General features: G+C 42.3%; 2 protein-coding genes across 3 annotated transcripts in view; one reads left to right on the top strand and one right to left on the bottom strand.

The window, feature by feature from the left end:
• The window catches only part of EXOC5 (exocyst complex component 5), a 30,053-nt gene extending 29,593 nt beyond the window's left edge, over nucleotides 1–460 (bottom strand). Inside the window, exon 1 of the mRNA XM_068398577.1 lies at nucleotides 442–460. The gene's annotated coding sequence lies outside the window, so the exon portion shown is untranslated. The remainder of the gene's footprint in view (nucleotides 1–441) is intronic.
• On the top strand, nucleotides 31–9,553 carry AP5M1 (adaptor related protein complex 5 subunit mu 1). 2 transcript variants are annotated; one of them, XM_068398578.1, is made up of 9 exons: nucleotides 31–146; nucleotides 599–652; nucleotides 3,950–4,595; nucleotides 6,075–6,302; nucleotides 6,755–6,894; nucleotides 7,638–7,723; nucleotides 7,823–7,938; nucleotides 8,206–8,302; nucleotides 9,410–9,553. In XM_068398578.1, exons 1-9 carry the CDS (start codon nucleotides 79–81, stop codon nucleotides 9,490–9,492), a joined length of 1,518 nt encoding a protein of 505 aa, XP_068254679.1. In that variant the 5' UTR covers nucleotides 31–78; the 3' UTR covers nucleotides 9,493–9,553. The 2 variants fall into 2 exon arrangements, with proteins under 2 accessions (XP_068254679.1, XP_068254680.1); XM_068398579.1 differs by lacking the exon at nucleotides 599–652.
• The last annotated feature ends 12,478 nt before the right edge of the window (nucleotides 9,554–22,031 follow it).

The following is a 22,031-nucleotide window of genomic DNA, read 5'->3' as shown; positions in this document are numbered from 1 at the left end:
AGCTCCCGGCCCCTCCCCGGCCGCGGCCGCCCCTCGGTAGCGCCCGGCCGCCTTCAACGCCGCGCCGCCGCCACCGCCATGGCCCTGCGGGCGCTGTGGCTTCTCAGGCACGACCCTGGGGCCGGCGGCACCGTCCTCTTCTCCAGGTAACGGCGGCCCGCCGGGCCGGCTGCGTGTGGAGAGCGGGCGGGGGAGGCGGGGGTGGGCCTGGGTGGGTCAGGCCGGGCCCGGCGCCCTCAGGGGTCGGGGCGCGGCGGGGCGGCCCGCGGCGGGGGGTTCCTGCGCGGCTGGTCGGGCGTCTGGCCTCGGTGAGGGGGGAAGAGAGGGAGAGAGCGGGCAGGGCGGCGTGGGGGGCGGCGGTGTGCTCGGGGCGGCCGGGGCTGCCTCGGGGCCCCGAAACAAAGGCGAAAATACCGAAATACTCCGGTTCCTCATAAATACCTTCGCTGGTCAAAGCGCTGCTGGCCGCTGTGCGTTTCTGGACCCGATTTTGAAGGTTTCTGGGTTCAGATAATGTGCTTGTAACTAAATCTGGGTTTTTTTTTCAACTTCTGCATTTTTCACATGACTTTCCTCTCTCTGTTCCTCTCCCTGTTAGTTACCGTGAAGATTTTACCAAGTTCTTCTCTGTCCTAACATGGAAAAGAACAAGGTAGTGATTATGAAATACTGTCAGATTAACAAAATGGGCAAAGTAAAAAGCATATATTTTGCTTATATTTTCCTTATATTCTCTTTATATTGTTCTGTAGCTGTACAAAAAGTACGGTATTTTCAGGCAGAAATTTAGCTTTACATTTGATTTTAATTTTTGCATACAAAGACCATTTTTTAAGTAAATGAACCAAAGGAGGACTTTTTATTCAGCACTCTTAAAGAGTTTTAAATAAGACTGTGGGCTAGGTGGGCTGCTTTTGTTGGTCTGTCAAAATTTGTTGCCGTTTCCTTGTACTCCCTGTGATATCAGAGGACTGAGTTCCAAAGAATGACAGGGAAAATAACAGGGGGATAGGGAAAGGAAAAATACTGAGACCTAGATAATAGATGTGATCTACAGTCCTAGTCTGAAATTTGGTAAAACTGAAGAGAGAACCTAGAAGGAAGCAAAAAAAAAAAAAAGAGCAAGTAGGCTATCTTCCATCTTCAGGTGCAGACAGATCTCTACATGGGACATTCCTCTGATTGTTTTAGGATTAGTATTATAGTCCTTGTATTACCTACAGGACTAGAGATGAGGCCTCCCCTCTACAAACACAGAGAAAGAGAAAGCCTTGTCCCAAAAAAATCTGAGAGTGTAATCACCACGGAGGAAGGGGGGGCTGGTGACAGGGATATGTGAAGTAACTTGTCACACAGTAAGCGACAGAGACAAGGAATAGCGCTCCTTTGAAAAGGGCAAACTATACTTGATACTTCAAGTGATTTCCAGACTTAGATCTTTCAAGTTCCCAGAGGAAATAATAGGGCTGTGGAAACGCCAAGTTTATCCTCCTAACTGACCTTAAATTCAACAAAGCGCACAGACAATATAAAGAATGCCGGATCACATGGAAACTGTTGGTTTCGGGACTTACGCACTCAGCTGGAGATACGTGAGCCGTGATCTTTAACCTCAGAGAAGACATCTGGGACATCAAAGCATTCCACTTTTTTTTTTTTTGAGCTGATCATAACTTAATTCAGGCAACTAGTATGGTCTCTCTCTTGAATCACCAAAGCTCATTCATCCCTGGAAACTTTCATCTTTTTAAGTTTTCATGACTTTCTAGAAGGGAATACTGAAAAACCGAGATCTGAAGGGCTAACTAATCATCTAACGACTCAGCTAAAGCTGGGAAGATTGAGTGGGAGGAGGAGAAGATTGCTGTGGTGTGGGGACAGCTTCAGCAAATGGAGCAGGCAGATTGGGACATAAGTAAGACAAAACTAGACTGAAATATCTCCGCTTCCTTTGTTTTTAAAACATCAACCAAAAATAGGAGATGCTCACCAAGGTTACATGTAGCCTCTTATCAACAACCTTGCTCTGGAAGTCCTCATAAATTTTCAAGCTGCAAAACCACTCTGTTTCTTTGCTCTTCAAAATAGAAGTGAGACTGTAGGGAGGCTTTTTACTGTCATCTGTATCCTGTTTACGGATCTCGTAGCTCTGGCTTCTCTCTGCCTATGCTTGCTTTTTCCTTACTGAAAAAAAAAAAAAAGGCAGCTGTAGATGCCTGATTAAGAATCACACAAAAAAGCAGAGTCACTGAAAATTAGCCTGAGGAAGTGTAGCTGCCTCCAGCGATAGACTGTGCTACTCAGTTAGGAAAAGATGGTGTAGGTGGGACTTAGAGGCAACAGGATAAGAAGCATGCAAGTGTTCAGGAGCAGAAGGGGAGTGCTACATATGGAGGTCATAGATGAAACAAAGTACCACATTGCTGGGATTACAAGTTCCATGGCAATTCAAGAAACAGAGTGTCAATGTGTCTTTAGAAAGATGGTATGAAAAGGGGAATAAGTGAAGGCATTTTTGTCTCTGTGCATTTTTTCTCTCATGTCTGTGTGTAAGCGTGGCTCTGGGCGCAAACAAACACGTAGCCTGAGAACAGATCTGCTACAAGGTGATTCATAAGTGATTTAACTAGTTTTCTGGCATGTAACCTGTGATACACATTTTGAGGGTCCAGGGAATCCACGAAAGAGAACGTAGAAAAGCTAACCTGTTATCAAACTTAATGTAAGAGAGACTCAGGGGAGTGTCTAGTTTCAAAAAAGGGTGAAAACCAATGCATTAGTGGAACTAATAATTTTTCTCGTTCTTTTGATAGGTTTTGGTTAGCTTGAGAAGAAATTCATCCATCTCTCCTTTAAAAAATAATACTGCTTCAGAAGAAAAAAATCCCAGACGTAGCATTCAACTGCTAGTATGATTTTTCTCATTATGTCTAGGAAAGGTGCAATTAAATATATGCGTTGACGCAACATAGCAATTTTAAAACGTACAAAACCTTGTGTCTCTCTGACATGATTACATCTTAAATACTCAAAAAAAAAAAAAAGAAATTATTAACAGTCATAAAAACTTTTAAGTCACCTATATTACACTTACAGTGTGGAATCCATTTCTTCCTCCCCACCCCCCGCCCCCAAACCATGCAGCTCTTGCTGGAAAAATTGGCCTTATGTACAGTGAAATATTTAGAATATTGTAAAAGATGTTTAGTTAATCTTGTTAATCAATTAAAGCAACTGCTGCAGATCAATTGTGTAAGCTCAGAACAGCAATGAAAAACCTGTATATAAGTAACTTCCATTATACTGTCTCATAAATACAGTATTTAGTAGAGTAGCAAAGCTGTAGCAGTAGCATACACTGTCTAGGCAAAAAGCTGCTGTAGTTGAATTTGACTACGTGGGACATCCAGTTTCTTAAATGTTTGAAAACTTGTCTTCAGCGTGGTCTCGCCTCTTAGAAATATTTTGCTGTTGAAGTTTCCCTGCAGTGGTGTGAGTCATGCTTGGGTTCATTAGTGTCGTGTACCTTTGTGCAACTGGAAGGGTAGACAGACAGATTCACATTTTATTAGAAAAAATGAGTGAATGTATTTGCTCAAAGTTTCCCGTAAAAATCCACCTGCTAGAATGAATCCTGATTACTCATGAAATAGTTTTATTGACAGTGATTTAGATGGTGATCCTGTCACTCGTTCTGTGGGGACACTGCTGGTTTCCACTTGCACAAGGTTACTTTTAGGAGCAGGGGGGCCTTTGGGAGTTATCTGAATACATAAGAGAAACCCATCCTTGATTCTATCAATATTCCAAAGATTTTTGTAATGCTTTTGCATTCTGTGACAGCCAGAAAAGAGATTGCATTGTTCTGCTTCTATGGACTGTGTTGGTATGATATTTTGGGTGGGAGAAGATGAGTAGCAACTAAAATGCTCTTATTTCCGTGTCACAGACGTTACCCCACTGTTGAAGTACGCGCTGAGACCTACAACGGGTCAACACATGTACCTGTACCATCTGACAGCGCTTTTCTTAAAGTCTTGCTGTTTGAACTGAGACTCATAGATGACCATATTTTTGTGGAGCATCGAGATACTTGTACTCGAATCAATCATTCATCAGTATATTCGGTTCGCACCGAAGGAGGGGATCTCTGGCCCGTGCTTGCTTTTCAGAAGAGTGGTCTGATATATGCCTGTCTTCCACTAGTTGAGGAGACCTTGGAGCCAAGGCCACCCCTCCTTACCGTTACTGGGCTCTCACAAGGACTGGCACTTTTGTTAGGCATCGTGGACTACATCTCTCCAAGTCGGAAAAATGAAGCTGAGATGAACGCGAAAATAGGCCAGCTCCGAAATTTGCTTATACAGGCCTGTCCGCTTGGCACCCCCTTAAACACAAACATACGCAGCTTGAACAGCTCGTTTGATGACATTCAGGAAATGCCTACAGATGAGAACCAACCAGCTTGGAGATCCAACACGTATAAAGGCAAACCTCAGGTTAATGTCTGTATCACTGAAAAGGTCAAGTGTATGCAGTACGACAAAAGAGACGTCGTGGACATGTGGCAAGTTTATGGAGCTGTAAATTGCAAGGTGAGAGCATTTTATGTGCAAGTCTGGCCAAAGTATTTGTCGTGCAAGCACACTGGGGAAGTAAATATTCATGGCATTTTACTTTGGTCTGTCATCAGTGAATTCCTAATACTGTCATATTTCAAAGTTTAACGAACTAGTACATATTAGTAGTGTTTTTTATTTTGATCTTTACTGTTTTTTTCCTGTAACTATTTTTTCAGTAACTATTTATGGGTCTTAAATTTCCAGCAGTAGCTACATTGTATGTATTTTCCCAGATTTTTCTTATTTTAAATGAAAAGGAGAAACAATTTCATACAGTCTTTGCCTAAGAGACTAAGAAATGATAGTGCTAACACCAAGTTTATTTCCAGCTATCGAATAAGCAGTGTGTTAAATAGAATCTCTGAATGAGACTTCTACAAGTGTCTTTACGTGAGCATTTTTAATTAATTTTCCTACCAAATGAAATTAATCTTCTATCCTGCTTTATTCTATTACAACAACATTTTGAACCCACAAATGCTGTTTGTTTGGCTGACATAAGAACTGTTGATAGGGAATCTGGTGAAAGAAACTGCTTGTATAATTATTTTGAATGGTTTTGTATGTGACTATGGTTTTCATTACTTAATACTAAAAAATGGGGGATATTGACTAAATAGATCAATAATAATTATGAAATACATTAAGATTTATATTTTCTGTAGTTGATGAATTTAAACATTCTTTGTCCTGAATTATGCTTAGGAAGCACACTCTATTATCACAGTACACTGTATTTGTAACTGCCAGTGTTTTAAGAAGAAAAAGACCTAATAAAGAGGATCACGGTAATTTAATTATTTGCAAGACGTGGGATACTCATCTCCAAAGGAAGCACTAAGTACTGCGCTTCCGAAGGCTAGGTTATTTCCCACTAGCCATGCTGGTGGGGATTATGTGGGTGAACAGCTTCCTGCTCTCAGAGGAACAAGTTTCTAGGTCGTCTTGCAGAGTGGATGGCCTTGCATAAGAAGAAAGCCCTGGTGTAATCGTGCACTGCTGAGCTGGCACACGGAGGGACGAGACAATGGATGCGCTGCACATGGTTGCTGTGAGAAAGCTGACATGGGACCACAGTGGCCTTTAATAGCATGCTTGAATCCATTAAGTGGATGTTGTAAAAGTAACTGAATTAATTAGACTGTCACCAAGTGTGTTTATGTAACATTCATAATGATGAAGCTATACAGTAAGTCCTTGGCTTGCTTATCGGCTGTTTTGCTAAAGAGTACTTGTCAATTAAGAGACATTTAGCTAAGGCTGCATCACTACCTGTACTGTGGGAAAGGCTACAGAAATGGGAAAGGGACGTCCCGTTTGCTTTGAAAGTGTTTGTACTAATGTTTGAAAATTTTAGTGTGATTTTTTTAATGCTTGTATTCCATTTTTTAACATCTAATTCTGACTTGAGGGAAATGTTGTAGAGTAACTTCTTGACTTCATTTTTTCAAGTGTGACATAGAGGGATCTGCGCCAAACGTAACTCTCAGTTTGAATCTCCCGACTAATGGTCCTCCGCTCCAAGACATCGTGGTCCATCACTGTGTGACTTCCGTTGACCCTGCCATGCTGATGTCCAGTAGTGCTGAGCCACTGGATGATTCTGTGTACAACGGACCTTACAAATTTCCTTTCATTCCTCCTTCAGACTCATTCAACTTGTGTTACTACACTTCCCAGGTAATAACATCCCTGACCCTCGTTATTTTCCAGTCTTCAAATGGCAATAAAAATACCTGTGTTGTTGAAGGTGTCTGAATGAGTTTCAGTCCCATACAGGCGCGTGAAATGTTTTTTATATAATAAACTGCTTGGAAGGCACTTCATGACTTGTCACCTGAGTCATGTTCAGGAGGTGCCAGTACCTTTGACTGCTTGATGTGGCTGCTCTTACTTATGAACCACTTAGATGCCTGAATTAGACAAAATACATCCAGGCCGAGATGTCAAGTGCCTATACCATAAATCTATGTATCACAAGCAGCCTGAAGAGTTTGGCATATACTGTTCATAACCAGTCAGCAATTAATGGGGTTTTATTTCTTAAAGTACTTTAGCAATTAAAACAGTATATAACTGATCTTATGATGATGCTGTTAATTTATCTTGAGAATGAATATAGTTTTCTCCAGGTTCCTGTTCCACCAATTTTGGGATGTTATCAACTCATTGAAGAGGGATCACAGTTAAAAATAACAGTTAATTTAAAGCTTCATGAAAGCATAAAGAATTCTTTTGAGTACTGCGAAGCTCGTATACCTTTTTTCAACAGGTAAGAGTAAAGAAATTCTAAATAAATTTCTTCTGTTTCTCTCTGATCTTCCTGAAATTAACGTGTCAGGAGTCAATATAACAGACTGTGCTCTATCAAAGTACTACCAGTGGACACCGACCTTGCAAATTGAAGCCCCCTTGGAATTCTTGTAATTCCCAGAATACAGAATTGCACCAGAATATTTGGTAATATTCTGAATACGTCTGTTGCGCATCTTGTTTCCCTGTGGTATTTTTTCACGTGAAACACTGCCACAGTCCTCCAGGTGGATTAAGTCTCAAGATCACTTCCAATCCAGGGTTACCCGTTCCTTAAGACCACTAATCCTAGCTACAGATCAGCTTATCAAAAATATAGTTATTTAAAATTAAAACGATAGTTTTCATTTAAGCCTCTCTGACAACTGCCATGACTATGCTGTCACGTAATTATCATGAAAATTTAAAGATTAAATGATACAAAGTTGCTGATGCTGATCATAGTGTTAGTAAAACACTATCAGTGAACTAAAGACAGTAAAACATCAACAGCTCTTTTATGATTACTAGGTTGAGACCATGGTGATTTCTTCCTGCTCTGTAATTTCTTTTCATAAATTAGCAGTGTCCTCAGATTGATATGATTTGTTTGTAAGCACATAAATAATGTTTTTCAGCATTTTGTTGCTTGCTTTAACAAAATGGGTGTTAAGTACTGGATGATACTCATTCCAATGGTTTTATTTCCCTCTCATACTGTAGGGGCCCAATTGCTCGATTAGAGTACAAAGTTAGTTATGGCCAGCTGGATTTGTCACGAGAGAAGAGCCTGCTGGTTTGGGTCATTGGTAAGCAGAATACCCCTGCGCACTCCTACTCCCCCAGTCAGTTTTGTATAGTGTAGGCACAGCTGTATAATTTCTTACAGATCCTGTTTCTGGCTTTAGGACAGAAGTTCCCTAAATCTTTGGAAGTTTCTCTGACTGGAACCGTGTCTTTCGGCACTGCAGGCAAAGAGCACCCAACTGATTATGTTTGCACTGGGAACACTGCTTATGTCAAAGTAAGTCGCTGGCTCTGTGAAAAGAGGCCTTAATCGTCATATTTTTATTGTCTTAAATTGGCTATGAAAATACATTGCTTTTAAATCAGACATAATTGTTAGCTGCTTTGTTCTCAGCATGGAGTTTTCTGTTTTCTTGCTTACAGGATTTGACATCCTGTCATTTTGGAGTAGGCTTGCACACCAAGAACATGTAACACAGATTGCCAGTGTTTGCGCAGCCAGCATGACAATACGCAGCTGATAATGTTTTCCTTCTTTCTGTAGCTATATTTTAGGATCCCAGATTTCACACTTACTGGATGTTATGTAGACCAGCATTCTGTTCAGATCTTTGCACCAGGAAAACCCAAAATTACTGCATGTGAGTTGCTAAAAATGTCATTTATTTAATTGAAACTGAGTATTGAAGTTATGAACTGGATGTCAGTGACTAAAATTATGTAGCTAAAGCTGGACAAAGCTTTCTCCTTGTTTGCTTGGGACATTCCAGACATTTTGCTCTCTGCTTTGTATTTTTTTTTTTTTGATGATGCTTAAAGCGTCCCTGGAATAGGGACTAGCATCGGCTTTTCAGATGAAAGCTCTTATTACTCAGTTACAAAGTCTCTTGACTCTCTTGGGCTCTCTCCTCTTCGCCCTGTGATGTTTTGCTGTGTTGTGCATAACGGCAGAACTTTTACTGGGGGGGCAGAGAATGCCTCTCTGTAGTCTGACCTCTTGGTTAGGACACTTTTGGCAGAGATGTGACATACGGATCGGAAATACCCAGGTATAGAACTCTGCTCCTGCATGCAAGGTGAGACTGTTGCTGTCAGTGTCATCACACCCAACAGCCCTTGGTGGATGTGATACTACACTGAATCTGTGGAGCAGAAACCAAATCTGCTTATTCTTGAGTTAACACATGACTACTTCCAAGTCTACACCAAAAATACACTAATTGGGAACACAGTAGGCACTCATTAAATCGGAGTAGTACTGTCTAATGGAAGCATTTTTATTTGTTGCTGTCTGTCTGTTGCAACGTCTGTCAGTCATGTTAGCAGAATTCTGTAAATGCCTTTTGAAAACTGTGATCTACACAGTTAATTTTATGACAGGTCGCATTCAGTCCTAAATTGTAACGCAAAAAAGCAACATTTTCATACTGTATGTTTTATATCGAGTATGCAGTTTATATTCATTGAACAAAATCCAGGCCATCCTCCTGCTTTTGACTTAACCTCTGTTTGATTTTTAAGCTCGTGACTGATACATTAGTAAAGGTAATTGAAGCTGAGACTTTAAATGTCTCATTATCAGAAACGATTTTCAAATAATAATGAGTCTTACAGTTTAAAGAGGCCATTATACCTTTTCTGTAAACTAGTAAGGATGGATTAGTAGTCTCTTAACTTGGATGAAGGAATGTCTGATTGTAAGGCACCCTAATACTTATTTTTCTTGCCTGTTTTTTTTTTTTTTTTAGCCCGGGAACTAATTTCTTCTGATTACTACATCTGGAATTCCAAAGCAGCAGCACCTATGGTGTACAAAACCTTATTTGACTAATTTTCTTGTGAATTATTTTTGTATTTAAACAAAATGGAAAGCTAATGAGAGTAATGTCATGATACAATGAAAATAAATATTCTTCAGCACTTGTACTTTGTATGTTTGCTTAAAAATTTCTGTTGAGGAAAAACAAAAGAAGTCACTTCTCTTAAAAACATAAGTTGGTTTTAAATTGTTTAGTCCTGGATAACAGCTTAGAAAAGACAATTTGAAATGTACTTGCTGTGGCCATTTTTACTTTTCCTTCTAACATTAACTGGTATAAAATAAGTGCCTAGTGATACAGATACAGCCTGGTACGATCGGGCCTGTCTTCTGGGTGGACTCCCAGTTACTTCACTGGTTTTGTAAACCAAAGAGCTCATGCGATGTGAAAGCTTTCAGTGTCTTGTCTGGTCATGAAGTCACCAGAATCTGATTAGACCCCAGATTAACAGGACAGTTAAAAACAAGAGTTGTGTTATTTTCACAAGATGCATACGGAATACATGGGAGTCAATAATTTACAAGAATTTTAGGAGAGGGAGTATGGCATGAGCAGCGCTTCCAAAAGTGGAGACGATACAGGAGCCTCTGTCAGCAGAAGCGGTGAGTTCCCTTTCATACATGCCTGTGAACTGCATTGCTCTGAAAACTCACGTTAGGGAGGATCCAGAAGTGTGAACCTGGTTTTTCAAATCACAAGACTAGCTCTGAGCAGGCAAAACCAGCTAAGTGAGCTGGAGGTTCCAAAAAACATCACTGAGCCATTTTCCCTGGAAAAATAGGCAGAAAAGAAAAGGACTCAGTTTACAGAGGCAGACCTCTAATTTTGAGAAGAAAATTGGTATCTGCAGGAACACAGGAAACAGACTTTAAGAGAGTTATCAGGAAATGAGCAAATTCTGAAAGGCTGGTGAAAAACAGAGAGAACCTGGAGAGCAGCACAAAAGAAGAGAAGAATGTCGTCTAATAAGCGAGCGTGCTGGCTGCTCCTGCCGTACCTCTTGTTTAACTGTACTCTGTGTGATAAATAAGATTAGTGGTTATGTAAGGAGAAAAGTTTTAAGCTATAATTTAAAAAATGCTTAGATGGAGATAGTAATCTAATTGGTTGGTTAAATGTTCTAAAGGGTGGATTAATTCGTGTGAAACATGCCGTTCAGCTGAAACTGCTGCGCGAACCTGTGAAACAGAGCTATGCTCTGACCCTTTCCAGACAGGTGATGTGTCCATTTTGATGAGCAAGCGAAAGCTGCATTAATGATTTTGGCCAGAATCCAGCCCCTACCTGTTACAGTCGTCCGCATGCCTGGGCACCACAATGTGAGTGGGGAGAGCAGGTCTCTCTGTTGGAAGGGCTTAGGTTGTGTCCTGTGTGCGGGGCACCCACCCCAGGATTTCAGTGTCTGATGTTTGCTTTCCACCTACCCATCAGAAAGATGGGAGCTGTCTGTTCTGCATAGCAGCACCATGGAGGAATGGCTTTTCTTCTTCACAGCATTTCCCCCAGAGATGTTGTGAAACAGTGGGACTGTCAAAATCCACAGTATGTTAGAAGAGAATCCCCCTGCACTTAACAGCCAGGGGGCCTTCCCTAATCGTGTTCCTTTTTGTTTCCCTCTTGCCCATGTCTCTAACTCTCCCAAGGTTACGAGAGCTGCAGTGCTCAGGAATGGAGGGCTGCTGCTTCAGATTGCTTTGTGCACACCTATCAATGCTGGTTTGGAGGGAAGGAGGGGGTGGGTGAAGTTTCTCTTCTAGCCCTGAACAGTTTTCTACAACTTCATGCAAGCCATCACCTGTTTTGATTAAATAAGGGTTCGCTCCATAAACCTCTGGATTATAACTCTAGCACGCCCTTGCTGCAGCGCTCTGCCCCTGCTCAGGGCCAGCTCTATAGCAAGAGAAGTGGGGAAGGGAGGCCGTGTCTGCCTTTTTTTAAAAGCGTGGCTGAGGTCTCTGGCAGGCTTGAGTATGCAGCGTGCCCTGTTCTTTGGAAAGCACCCATGAATGAGTCAGGCAGCAAACCAGATCAGGTTAAACTGGCACACACCTTACTCCAGAGTCTCGTGCAACAGCTGTGAGACACCCGCACTGGTGGAGGAAGAGTCAGATGAAGCCTTTCTCCTGGCCTGATGGCTACGCTTGTCTTCTGGGGAGGGGAAGGGCCCGTTCTCATGGATGCTTCATAAATCTTAGTAAGCTAGTAAACGAGAAAAGGAAGCGTAGTAGCAAACTTAGTAAGCTTAGGCTAGCAACTCAGGTTTGTCATGACTGAGGTACCTTTAGGCATGACCTGCAGAACACAAGGCACAAAGTTGCACCAGGGGAGGTTTAGGTTGGATATCAGGAAAAATTTTTTCACTGAAAGGGTTGTCAAGCATTGGAACAGGCTGCCCAGGGCAGTGGTGGAGTCATCATCCCTGGAGGTATTTAAAAGCCATGTAGATGTGGTGCTTAGGGACATAGTTTAGTGGTGGGCTTGGCAGTGCTGGGTTAATGCTTGGACTCGATGATCTTAAAGGTCCTTTCCAACCAAAACGATTCTATGGTTCTACGTGTATAGAGGTTTCAGGTGCCTGCAGGGCTGGGCAGCAAAGGGGGCACTGGGGAGACAACACTGGAAGCCAGAGTTCAAGGAGTTATAAATGACTAAACCCTTCTGTTCATCTCTGTGTGTTCCCTGGTAGTTCTCCAGACAGTCTCACTGTTTCTCTATTTGCTCTGACCATTTTTCCTGTTCTAAGAGAGAGAAAAAACACTTCAAAAACTAAATCAGGAAGATATATTGAGAGCTCATGTGAGCCTGAGGACTCCATGGCAGAGATGGTATCTAACAGTACTTGTGGTGGGCTCTAAAGGTGATTAAGCCCTGTGTCAGTGGTATTCCTTTAGGTCTTTAAAAAATCAACAAGTTTTTTGAAGATAAGGCAACAGTTGCTTAAAATATTCTGTATTAAATGGGAAAAATAAGAATACTCTTTTGGTCCAAGAGTGCATGCTGCTTGAAGTGCTTATATTTATAATTTTGTCACAGATATCGACTCTATGAGATCTATTTAGATAGCTTTGCACAAAGACTTTCAAAAGAGGTGGCCAAAGAGTTCTCCAGACTTAGTATGGCATTTCAGAGGGCTAGAAGAAAATGAACATGCAAACCCTTGAAAAGAATAAACAGAAGGACTTAAATAAATACTGTCTTGTCAACCTGACATTTTTCCCGAACAAAATAACGGGTATAAATAAGACGTTAATATGGTACTCACTTCATTAATAAAATTAACTTGCTTCATTTCATTACAATTTTGAGGTAATGTAAATAATGTCAATTAACATTAATTTAAAGCAAATATACTGTCAAACTTTTTAGATGAGATGGCACATTTAGTTGGCAAAGAGAATTCATGTAATGGACCTCTAAGAAATTAAAATAATCCCAAGTCCATGTATAAGCCATTAAACGGTAAAAACTGGCTGACATTTCCAAATGCAGTGGCAATGGGGAACCATCATCAAACATGTTTTGGAGCCCGACTGTGTTATTTAACACTTGCTGGAAGGTGTGGAAGGAAATGGAGAACTTGCACTGATGAAGTTCACAGAGGGTGCAGTGGCTGAGAAGCGGCGATTTCTGAAGGTGCTGAAGCCCTCATTCAAACCCTGGTGGTTTGAATGTCTCAGGAAAGAAAAAAAACAACCTAAAAAAATAAAAGTAGATGTTCCAGCACAAGCAGGTGCAAAGGTGTGGATTTGAGAACAGATGCCATCGATAAAAGGATGAGAGGAAAAGGGGGCCAAAGAGTGTCAAAAAGACCTAGTATGTGGCTTAGGTGTGCATTGCTGTGGCCAGAAGAGCCAGTGTGATCACTGAATGCACAAGGAGCAAAAATGCAGGAGGAGCAGACCTGGCACTGGTGTGATTCTCACCAACCCGCATGGCCCGCATTTCTAAAAAACATCCAGACCCTGAAGCTTCTGAGAGCTCCTGAGCTTCTCACCACATTCTCCCTTGTTCTTCACCCCTACCCCCTTGCTACCCCTGGTGTAGCCTGCCTTTCCCTCAAAGTGGTGTGTCCAAAGGATTGGGGTGTACTGAGGTGATACGGTGAGGAGAAGGATCTCCTCAGGTGCCATGTGAGCTCCCCCTCCAAATCCTGAATCATACCAGAAGCAAGACAGGACCAAGAAGCCCACCTTTCCTTGACTGGTAACCACTGCTGGAGAACAGCTTCCCAGACCCCCAGGAACACCCTTCCACCACAGTCACTTCGACCATATCTCCTGGGTTTGCCAGTCATATTGGGAGACAGAGTCAAAAGCACCATCAGTGTCCATGTGTGAGACAGCAAATGTTCCCCCCCAAATTCACAGGGCCTGCTCCTCTCACTGCAGAAGGGAATTAGTCCACCTAACATGGTTCGATGTTGTCAAATCTGTGCTGGTTGTTATTTGCCACTACTCAGTAATTTGGTGCTTTTCTAGTTTTCTGGGAGCCCTTTCTTCCCAACAGGGTCCCAAGGTATTTGGTGACAGCTCCAGGATGGTATATGCCAGTTCCTCAAGTGCTTTGGGGTAAATTCTGTTACTTCAGATAATTTGTAAGCAGCTACTGTTTCTACATAATTTAGTGCTTCCCTCCTCTGCGGTTTTATCCTGTTTTTACCAGTGCTAACTACTTTGGCCATTTGCTAGCAAGTAAACATTGAAACAACAAGGCATTAAACATTTAATGGCAGTTGTCCTCTGCCATTCATGCTACCCTAGAAATTTGCCACACTTTGTCCTACTTGTATGAGTGCTGCTGAGTTTTAAGTCATAACAAAGCTTGTGAGTAAGCCCATGTTTGTCCTTCACTACTTTTGCTGTCTCCTTCACCGCCACCTTGTTCTCTCATCCTTTAGAGGATGGCAGCACACAAGGCACGGACAAAACACAACGTATTACCAACAGCACCTTTTAGGGTGGAGAAAACCAAGCCCACCCAATGCTGTGTGCATCCTGAGAGCCCCATGGCAGGAAATCCCTGCAGCCCTCAATCCTGAAGGAGCCATTAGATGAGAGTTTTGTGGATCCCAGTTTGGGAAGTGCAAGCTTCCTTGGAAGAGCTGCTGTAGCACCATATGGCTGTCAGTGGGGAGCCCACAGGGGCGCCTTGGGGTTGTTCCCCAAGTTATTCAGGTGCAGGGAACAGAGAATAGAGTTTTAACTGTCCGCCTGACTCTGATTGACATCAATGCTAAAAATTCCTTAAGGCAGGAGTAGGACCATGTACGGGCACAGCATAGGCCACTGGGATAGGTGCATCTCCTCAATCATCTAAAATTTTCCTTTATTATTTCCACAAATCTCATTTTGCCCTTCGATGCAGCAATCTGCCAGTTTTGGCAGGAATAAGATGATGATTCATGCAGGGGAGCAAGATCTGAGAGAAAATAGGCTCTGTTCTCCTAAAAATGTTATCCTAAAAATTCTCTCTCATGAGCAGACTGGCAATAAAGCCGCTGGCTCTCTCCACCCACACCCAGATCCAGAGGACCAAAGGTTCAGTGCTTCCTGCAGCCCTTCCAGGAGACACGACAACTAGCAGCGTGTCCCTAGGAGAAACCAGCATCCTTGGAACTTGAGTGTTGGTCCGTAAGGGGCTGCTGTGTGTGCAGGATGCCTGGAGGGACAGCAGTCCCACCAGTCCATCCCAAGTCAATGGGGCCAGAGAGGAGCTGGAGAACAGAGTGCTGTGCTTCTCCCAGGGGAAAGGATGGCCCACTGTACCCCAAACCTCACCTCACCGCCCGCAAAGGGGCTGCAGGACTCTCCCAAAAGGCTTCCCATCCAAGTTGTGTCCATTTGCATAGATGGCTCATCCTCAACAAATCAAGCCAAATGCTGATGGTAAGGTCTCAGCCCTCATGGAGGTTTCTTTTCAGGGACTCACAACGCACAATGCAACTAAAAATTAGATATTTTTAAGGCAAAGGTCTGACCCCTTTTCCTCTTCTTGCTTTCATGGAGCCTCCTAGAAACCTGGTTGAGCTCTAGATAATTTTTTGAAAGCCTGATGCCATCTGTAGCGACACGTTAACAGCAAAGGACTAAACCCAACCCATTTTCCTCCCAATGAGATCAGCTGGTCGCTTTTGATTTTCTCTAGAAACCTATCTCTTCAGGATCTTCTTTTTTCTTTTTTTTTTTTTTTAAAGTCAAAGTCTGTTTCCCGTTTGGTAGGTGACCTGTTTAATGTTTTCCCTGTGTCTGGGAACTCCTTAGTGTAATTAGCGACCTTTGAACTCCACAACTAATCCTGAGCTATTTTGTATTCCTTACTCATCTTTAAGGCTGGACCTTTCTTTTCTTTTGAGTCCGCTGCCACAATTAAAGAAGAAACAGCTGCATTTCAAAGGGATTCCAATTCCAGAAGCTTAATCATGATTGACATGTTCTTATTCTAAGCTATAAGAAACTCTAAGAGTCCTTTCTTGGGTTAAAACTTCAATCATTTTCTAAAAAATTATCTCAATATGGATTTTATTAATTTTCTTTGATAACCATTCTTTGCGATTTTTTTAACTTGAAAGATGCTTTGAGTTTGCGATGAATATGAACTGTGCCCACTGAAAGAATGAATGGTGTCAGGCACAGCCGAATGCAGAAGTGGCTAAATTCCGTTTATTGCCAAAACCTGATTATGAAACCTGACGTCCGCCATGTAGCTTGACGTCCTTCCATATGCCCGAAAGGTAGGAGAGGTGGAAGCGCTTGCAAATGAACCCCAGGAAGGCTGGGGAGGGAGACGGCATAAAGCATTCTCCAGAAATCTACATTTTTTTAACTGTTTTTCCCAGTTTTTATAGCGCAGATTAAAAAGCCGTTGCCTTCCAGCCCTGAAAGAGCCCTTCGTCTCTCTTTGAGAAGTGAATTCTCCGTGAAAAGTCACAGCGAGAAGCGGCTGCCATAAAACAGGGATAATTCGTACGATTTAAAATCATCGCCACAACCGCACAACAAACCCTGAACGAGGTTAAATCTCTTCCGAGGGCTGATCCTGGAAAATGATGGCAGCCTGTTGGGTCCCGTTATTTAATTATCTCCGTCTCACTTACTTTTGAATTCAGCGTGACCTCCGAAAGACGGACTTAAAAAGAAAAAAAGAAAAAAAAAAGCCTGAAAATCTGTTTGTGTGTGTGTTTGCCCAGATCCACATGCGCGGCGGGCACACGGATCCACAGGCATCGCTTGCAGCTGCGGGTATAAACCTGTACGAAACGATCCCAAAGAGCCCCGGGTAAAGCAGCAGGCAAGACCCGGTGTTTCTAAGACAAAGGTTAAATAAAAAAAGGATGTTAATAAACAGCCCTCCGGTTTAAAGGGACTTTTTTTTTTTTAAGGATTACATCTTAAATTCCAACAAATCAGATTTAGGAGTTGCTGAAAGTGAAATTGATCCATCCCTCAGCCAAACTTTGCAATACTTTCCTGTTCTGACATCATTTAGATAGTTAGCTGTATTATCAGATTAAAAACCATTGTACAGGGCCGCTGAAAGGAAAAGGAGCCAAAAAGCTAAACACTGCCTGAATTCTGAACCTTTTAACCTGGCTGAAGTACGTCGGTCCCTGTTATGCAAATACCTTCAATCCTCTGCTAAGTTCAGTGGAAATAATTTTCTTGAATGACAGGTTTATTCAGCAAGGATTCAGTTGGCGATTAATCCCCCTTTGATCTAAGGTATTTCACTTAACTACCAGTTACCTCGTCCTGACAAAGTGCAACCGAGATTAGGGAGATCACTAGAACACGACCAGGGTGTGCGTTTATTCTCCCCAACCGTTCAAAGCGGAGGGCCAAGAATGCAATCTATTTTCCGTATTTGAAGATGGAAAGTCCTGTCTCCGAAGTTAGAAAGTCAATTGAATACCAAATGGTGCTCGGTCCTGACGGGACAGGACTGACGGCGGAGATGTCGTCTTCAAAACCAAGATATTGCCCCTAACTGTGGTTTGGGCTGTGCCCTACCCCAGACCTTGTTTTGCAGCCAGGTTTTTTTCGCTCTGACAAAGCCGCCTCTTTATTTCATATTACTGCGTGGTGCATGTAAAAGATCTCTGCTTCTGAAAAAGCAGATAAGGCACGGCATTTTCCTGTTTTAATCTGCTCAATACTATTCCTTAGGATTCACCTCGCTTTTTGCTAAAAATCTCTTTTCTACTTCTCCAGCCAGTACAGGTGTGGTGCTATATTTTGTGCCAAAACCTGTTCACGAAGGAAAATACATCACGTCAGATTACAGAAATCATTCACTAAAATAAAATATTTAAGGCAGCTGATCTGTGGCTGCTTGACATCTGAAGTAATATACTTTTTTCTTTGCTTATTCGTTCGCCAGTATGTTGTCTTTTTACTGAATTACGACGTCATTTTGTAGAAGCGTAAACTGCAAGAACGCTGCAGCGACCCAGACGGCACCATGGGAGCGCGGTCCTGATCCGGGGCTTAGCTGGGTCAGCCCGTGAGAAGCTGATTACGGGATTGGGCATAAAGCTGTATTTTCTTATTGCAAGTGGAAAGGCGGAACAATATCATTTGTGGGATTTTTTTTTTTTTTTTTTTTGGTTAAAGTGGCCGCCAGGATTTTCAACTCTGAACTGTCTGATTTTAGGGGAGTTGTTTGTATGTAAATGTGCTTGAGAGAAGGGAGAAAAAGTATTTTATTCCACTTTTAGGACTTTACTCATCCTGAGATATTAGGCAGTTGCTTAAACAAATTATTTGTCCGTAGGATCTGTTAAAATCCATCTCCTAAAGCTAAACTGTGTACGTATGTCCTTGCAGAATCAGGGCTGTATTGGGGAATTTGTTCGTTCCACAGGCAAACTTTAAACCATCCTGCAGATACATTGTTGGTGGTTTTATTCCCTTATATTAAATACTTTGGGTTTTTAAAAAGCTGCTCCGCAGGGTGAGTACTTGCATGTGAAGGGGCTGTAGCCTGTGCTGGGGTCCCCCCACCCCGGCTGCGTCCCCTCCTCATTTACTCCCGTTTCCAATGAAAATTTCCAAAGCGTTTTCTTGCAGAACTCCTTGCTCGCAACAGCCATAAAATCCCCCCCAAAGGCTCATCGAAGGCCCCCCATCACACTTGATCAGGTCAATAATACACAAACTAAAAAGGATTTGCACTCGAGACAGTAACAGCTTCTTAAGAGCCATTACAGTGTAGTGGGTTTAAAAAAGAAATCCCTTTTAAGAAATGCCAAAATCTGGAGTAACGTGATAGTCTGTAAGGCTTTAGGGTCTTTCTGGTAAATATAATGTTACATGTACTTACGATTCGGTAAAAATAAAGAGGGCGGATTTTAAAATATTTTCTATATTTACTTTATTGACTATACGAACTCCACAACGAGCCAGCGAAGGAAAGAAATGAGGCTTTGAAAATAAGCCAAAGCTGTTCTCTGCCTAACGTTGTAGCATAACAAATACGACACAGTGACCACAAGCAATCAAAGCAAAGCCCCATGCTGATCTCCGTCCTGCCCCGTTGGTGATAGATAATTGATGACTCGATTTAGCTAATGACTACATTAAATTATTTAGGAAGATTGGGTTGTATTTATATGAGAGAGAGAAAATGTCTCAACCTCAAACTTGGGTTTTAAGCAAAAAGAACGATGTGGAGGGGGTGTTCTTTCTTTGCAGTGATTGTGTGTGTCTGTGTTCACGTGTATACAACACGATATAGATATAGTATACTTATAGTATAAATAAGATGAGAAATACCTTAAGACAAAATATCTGAATGGCATTTATCAGTTTCATAGGCTGTTTTTCCCAAATTGAGTGATAATAAACTCTCATCAAATACATAGTATAGGCTGATATCTCATTCTGATTACATTAAAAGCTATTTCCTAATTAATCATAGGGATCTGTTGCTTAATTTCTTAAGAAACAGGGGTTTGTTCTCAAAACAGAAGGCATCTCCATCATCCCCAGTGTGTGGATAATTTCTCTTTTCAGCCCTCAGCAGCATTTCTAGAGGACAAATACCTCAAAAAATTGCACAGAACTCTGTTTTAAATGTAAGGTACAATAGGTCAACCTCCTAATTGCAATAAAGGGCAGGGATCTATTAATGAAGGAAGAACTTCATTTACTTCAGCAACATTGCAGTTTTCATGGGAAAGGTTGATCTTCTCCAAAGGCCTTTTCTGCCCCCCGGTGGTGACACCAAACTGGTGCTTCAGCTGCAAAAACCAGCCTTGCAGGAGGGGATGGATTCATGTTTGTCATTTATTTATGGTGCTTATATATGTCGTGTGGGTTACCCGGCAGGTCACTGCTTCACTGGTGCAACTGGTTTGCTGCACCTTTATATCGCATAAGTGTTGCAAACTCCTTCCCTCTGCTGCCTTGGATTCGGCCATCCCGGTCTTCACTCATTTTATTCTTTCATTTACTGCTCCTCTAGGTAGATGTTTCCTCAGAGTCTGCCTAGGGGTAGCTTAATTTTGGGGATGGAAGAGGTTTGGGAATGACTTTGTTACCGAAGCTTGGCCTTTGCAAATATTTAGGCTCATTCTCAGCTCAATGCCGCAGCAGCTCCCATCCCCTCCGAGCCCAGAGCAGGCCCATCTTCAGGCTGGGCCACCGCAGCTCCCAGGGATGGTCCAGGTGAAGCAGAGGTACATCATGCTGGGAAAACCTCTGATGACTATGACAAGCTGTGCAAGGGTTTGAAATGGACTCATGATTATATTCTCAAATTGCTGTGAAATCACTTTGCCACTTGCAGGACCTCTCCGAGGTTTCTTCCAGTTCTCAGATGCCACACCCACAAGACTCAGGAGCACAGTATTATGTGCCTTTCACCCCTAAACCTCATTAAAAATGCGATAGCAAGCATGAACTATGATTTTGTTTCCATTTATGTACTTATTGGAAGAAAAAGTGTGTCCATACTTAACCCTGAGCTTAACTGAAAGCCAGTAGAAACAAGGTCAGACTCCAGTTGGTATCATTGTATTTATTGATACCAGTGGGTGAGCTGAGATTGCAGACTAAGCAACTAGAAAAAATAACGCTTCACGTTGATAAAACAGACACATTTGGCCTCAAGTCGCAAAGAGAACAAGCAGCATGAAACGACATCCATCCATTCCTGCAAAATCACTTTTCAACTCGCTGCACTCCCAGTCCTTGCTTCTAATGCATCGTTTATGCTTCTCAGTCTCATTTGTGTTTGTCCAAGGAGCAGGCTGGAGAATAAGCGGTGCCAGATGAAGGGAGTTTTATTGTCTGGCCGATTTGAGAAGAAAATCGGGGGCTATCACCAGGGGAATAAGTCATCTCTAGACATTTCTTCACCTTCTCAACAGGTGCGCGTATCTGTTTCTGCAGCCGAAGGGAGCCGCTTTTCCTACATGAAACCGTAGATCCGCAGGCAAGCTCCCGGTGGCACTTCTAATTCAATTAACTTACTCACTGGAACTACCGGAGAAACTAAATATGACGAGAACAAGAGGAGAGACTGGGCCAAATTAATAGGACGAGATCCTTTTACAGGCTGGCCAGCAATCCTGATCAGCAGCCCTGAAAAGCAAATTGGAACAAGCAAATTGCTGTTGAAAAATTCTTTCAGCACTTGGCTGTTGCTACTCAGCCGGTCATCGCCGGGAGTCAGAGGTTGAAAAATCCCGGGGTGGTGCTGACAATGGAGGCATTATTACGACAAACATTTACATTTTATTTATTGAAGTGTTGGAGGTAGATTAGTCTCATCTTCAACTGCTGGGGATGGACTGCACCATTCTGAGGGAAGACTAGTGGAAACAAGCATTTTATTGTGGGGGAAAAAAATAAATCATATTTCCTACTCCCAGCTTAATGAAAGGAAACTCAGGTTTTTGAAGTTTACACTCAGGAGAAAGCTTTTGTCCCCCAGGACTCCTTCTTTTTAGGAAAAAGCATGGTACGGGGGATTTCTCCTAATTCCAACTCAAGTTCTCTTGAAAATAATGTCATTTTATGCATATGGCTGACTTGACATGTGCTTTATGCAAAAGTCCTGCTGCTTTCCATCATGGAGACCAGGGTACATGGCAAACAATCCGTTCAAAGTGTCCAATCAAAGCTTTATACAGATGCAAACTAGTGTGTGGGTATTGTTTAAGTGGTTGTGTAATTGAATGTAGTGATCACATATGCATGGGATATTCGTTAGCTTGCAAAAAAGAATAATTGCATGTTCATAGCTGCAATTTCCACTGAACCTTTTGACTTTAAATAAGCAGTGAAGGAGAGGGAGGGGAAGCTGAGCTGGGGGAGCGGAGACAAGTAGCAAATCACATTCAGATCATGAAACATCCTTCTTCTGACTTACACCCCGGATTTTATTTTATAGATAATAAAGCACCGATGCATCCGTAGAACAAAATGTTGGGGGAAAGAAAAGGGAAACATGCCCAATTAGAGCCCAAGTGAACGGTTTCAACTGGAAGAATAATTACAGCGATGAAGCGCAGTAGTTCCTCTCCCTCGTGGTAGCGCTGGCTCCGATG

Source organism: Nyctibius grandis, chromosome 4, assembly GCF_013368605.1.
Source record: "Nyctibius grandis isolate bNycGra1 chromosome 4, bNycGra1.pri, whole genome shotgun sequence".
Lineage (NCBI taxonomy): Eukaryota > Metazoa > Chordata > Aves > Nyctibiiformes > Nyctibiidae > Nyctibius > Nyctibius grandis.
Note: the sequence above shows the minus strand (reverse complement) of the source record. Positions and strands in the feature narration are given on the sequence as shown.

Coding starts and splice junctions, on each gene's coding strand:
- AP5M1 (XM_068398578.1), top strand. CDS start 79: ATGGCCCTGCGGGCGCTGTGGCTTCTCAGGCACGACCCTGGGGCCGGC. Junction 6,303..6,754: donor TGTGTTACTACACTTCCCAG/GTAATAACATCC, acceptor AGTTTTCTCCAG/GTTCCTGTTCCACCAATTTT. Junction 6,895..7,637: donor CGTATACCTTTTTTCAACAG/GTAAGAGTAAAG, acceptor CTCATACTGTAG/GGGCCCAATTGCTCGATTAG.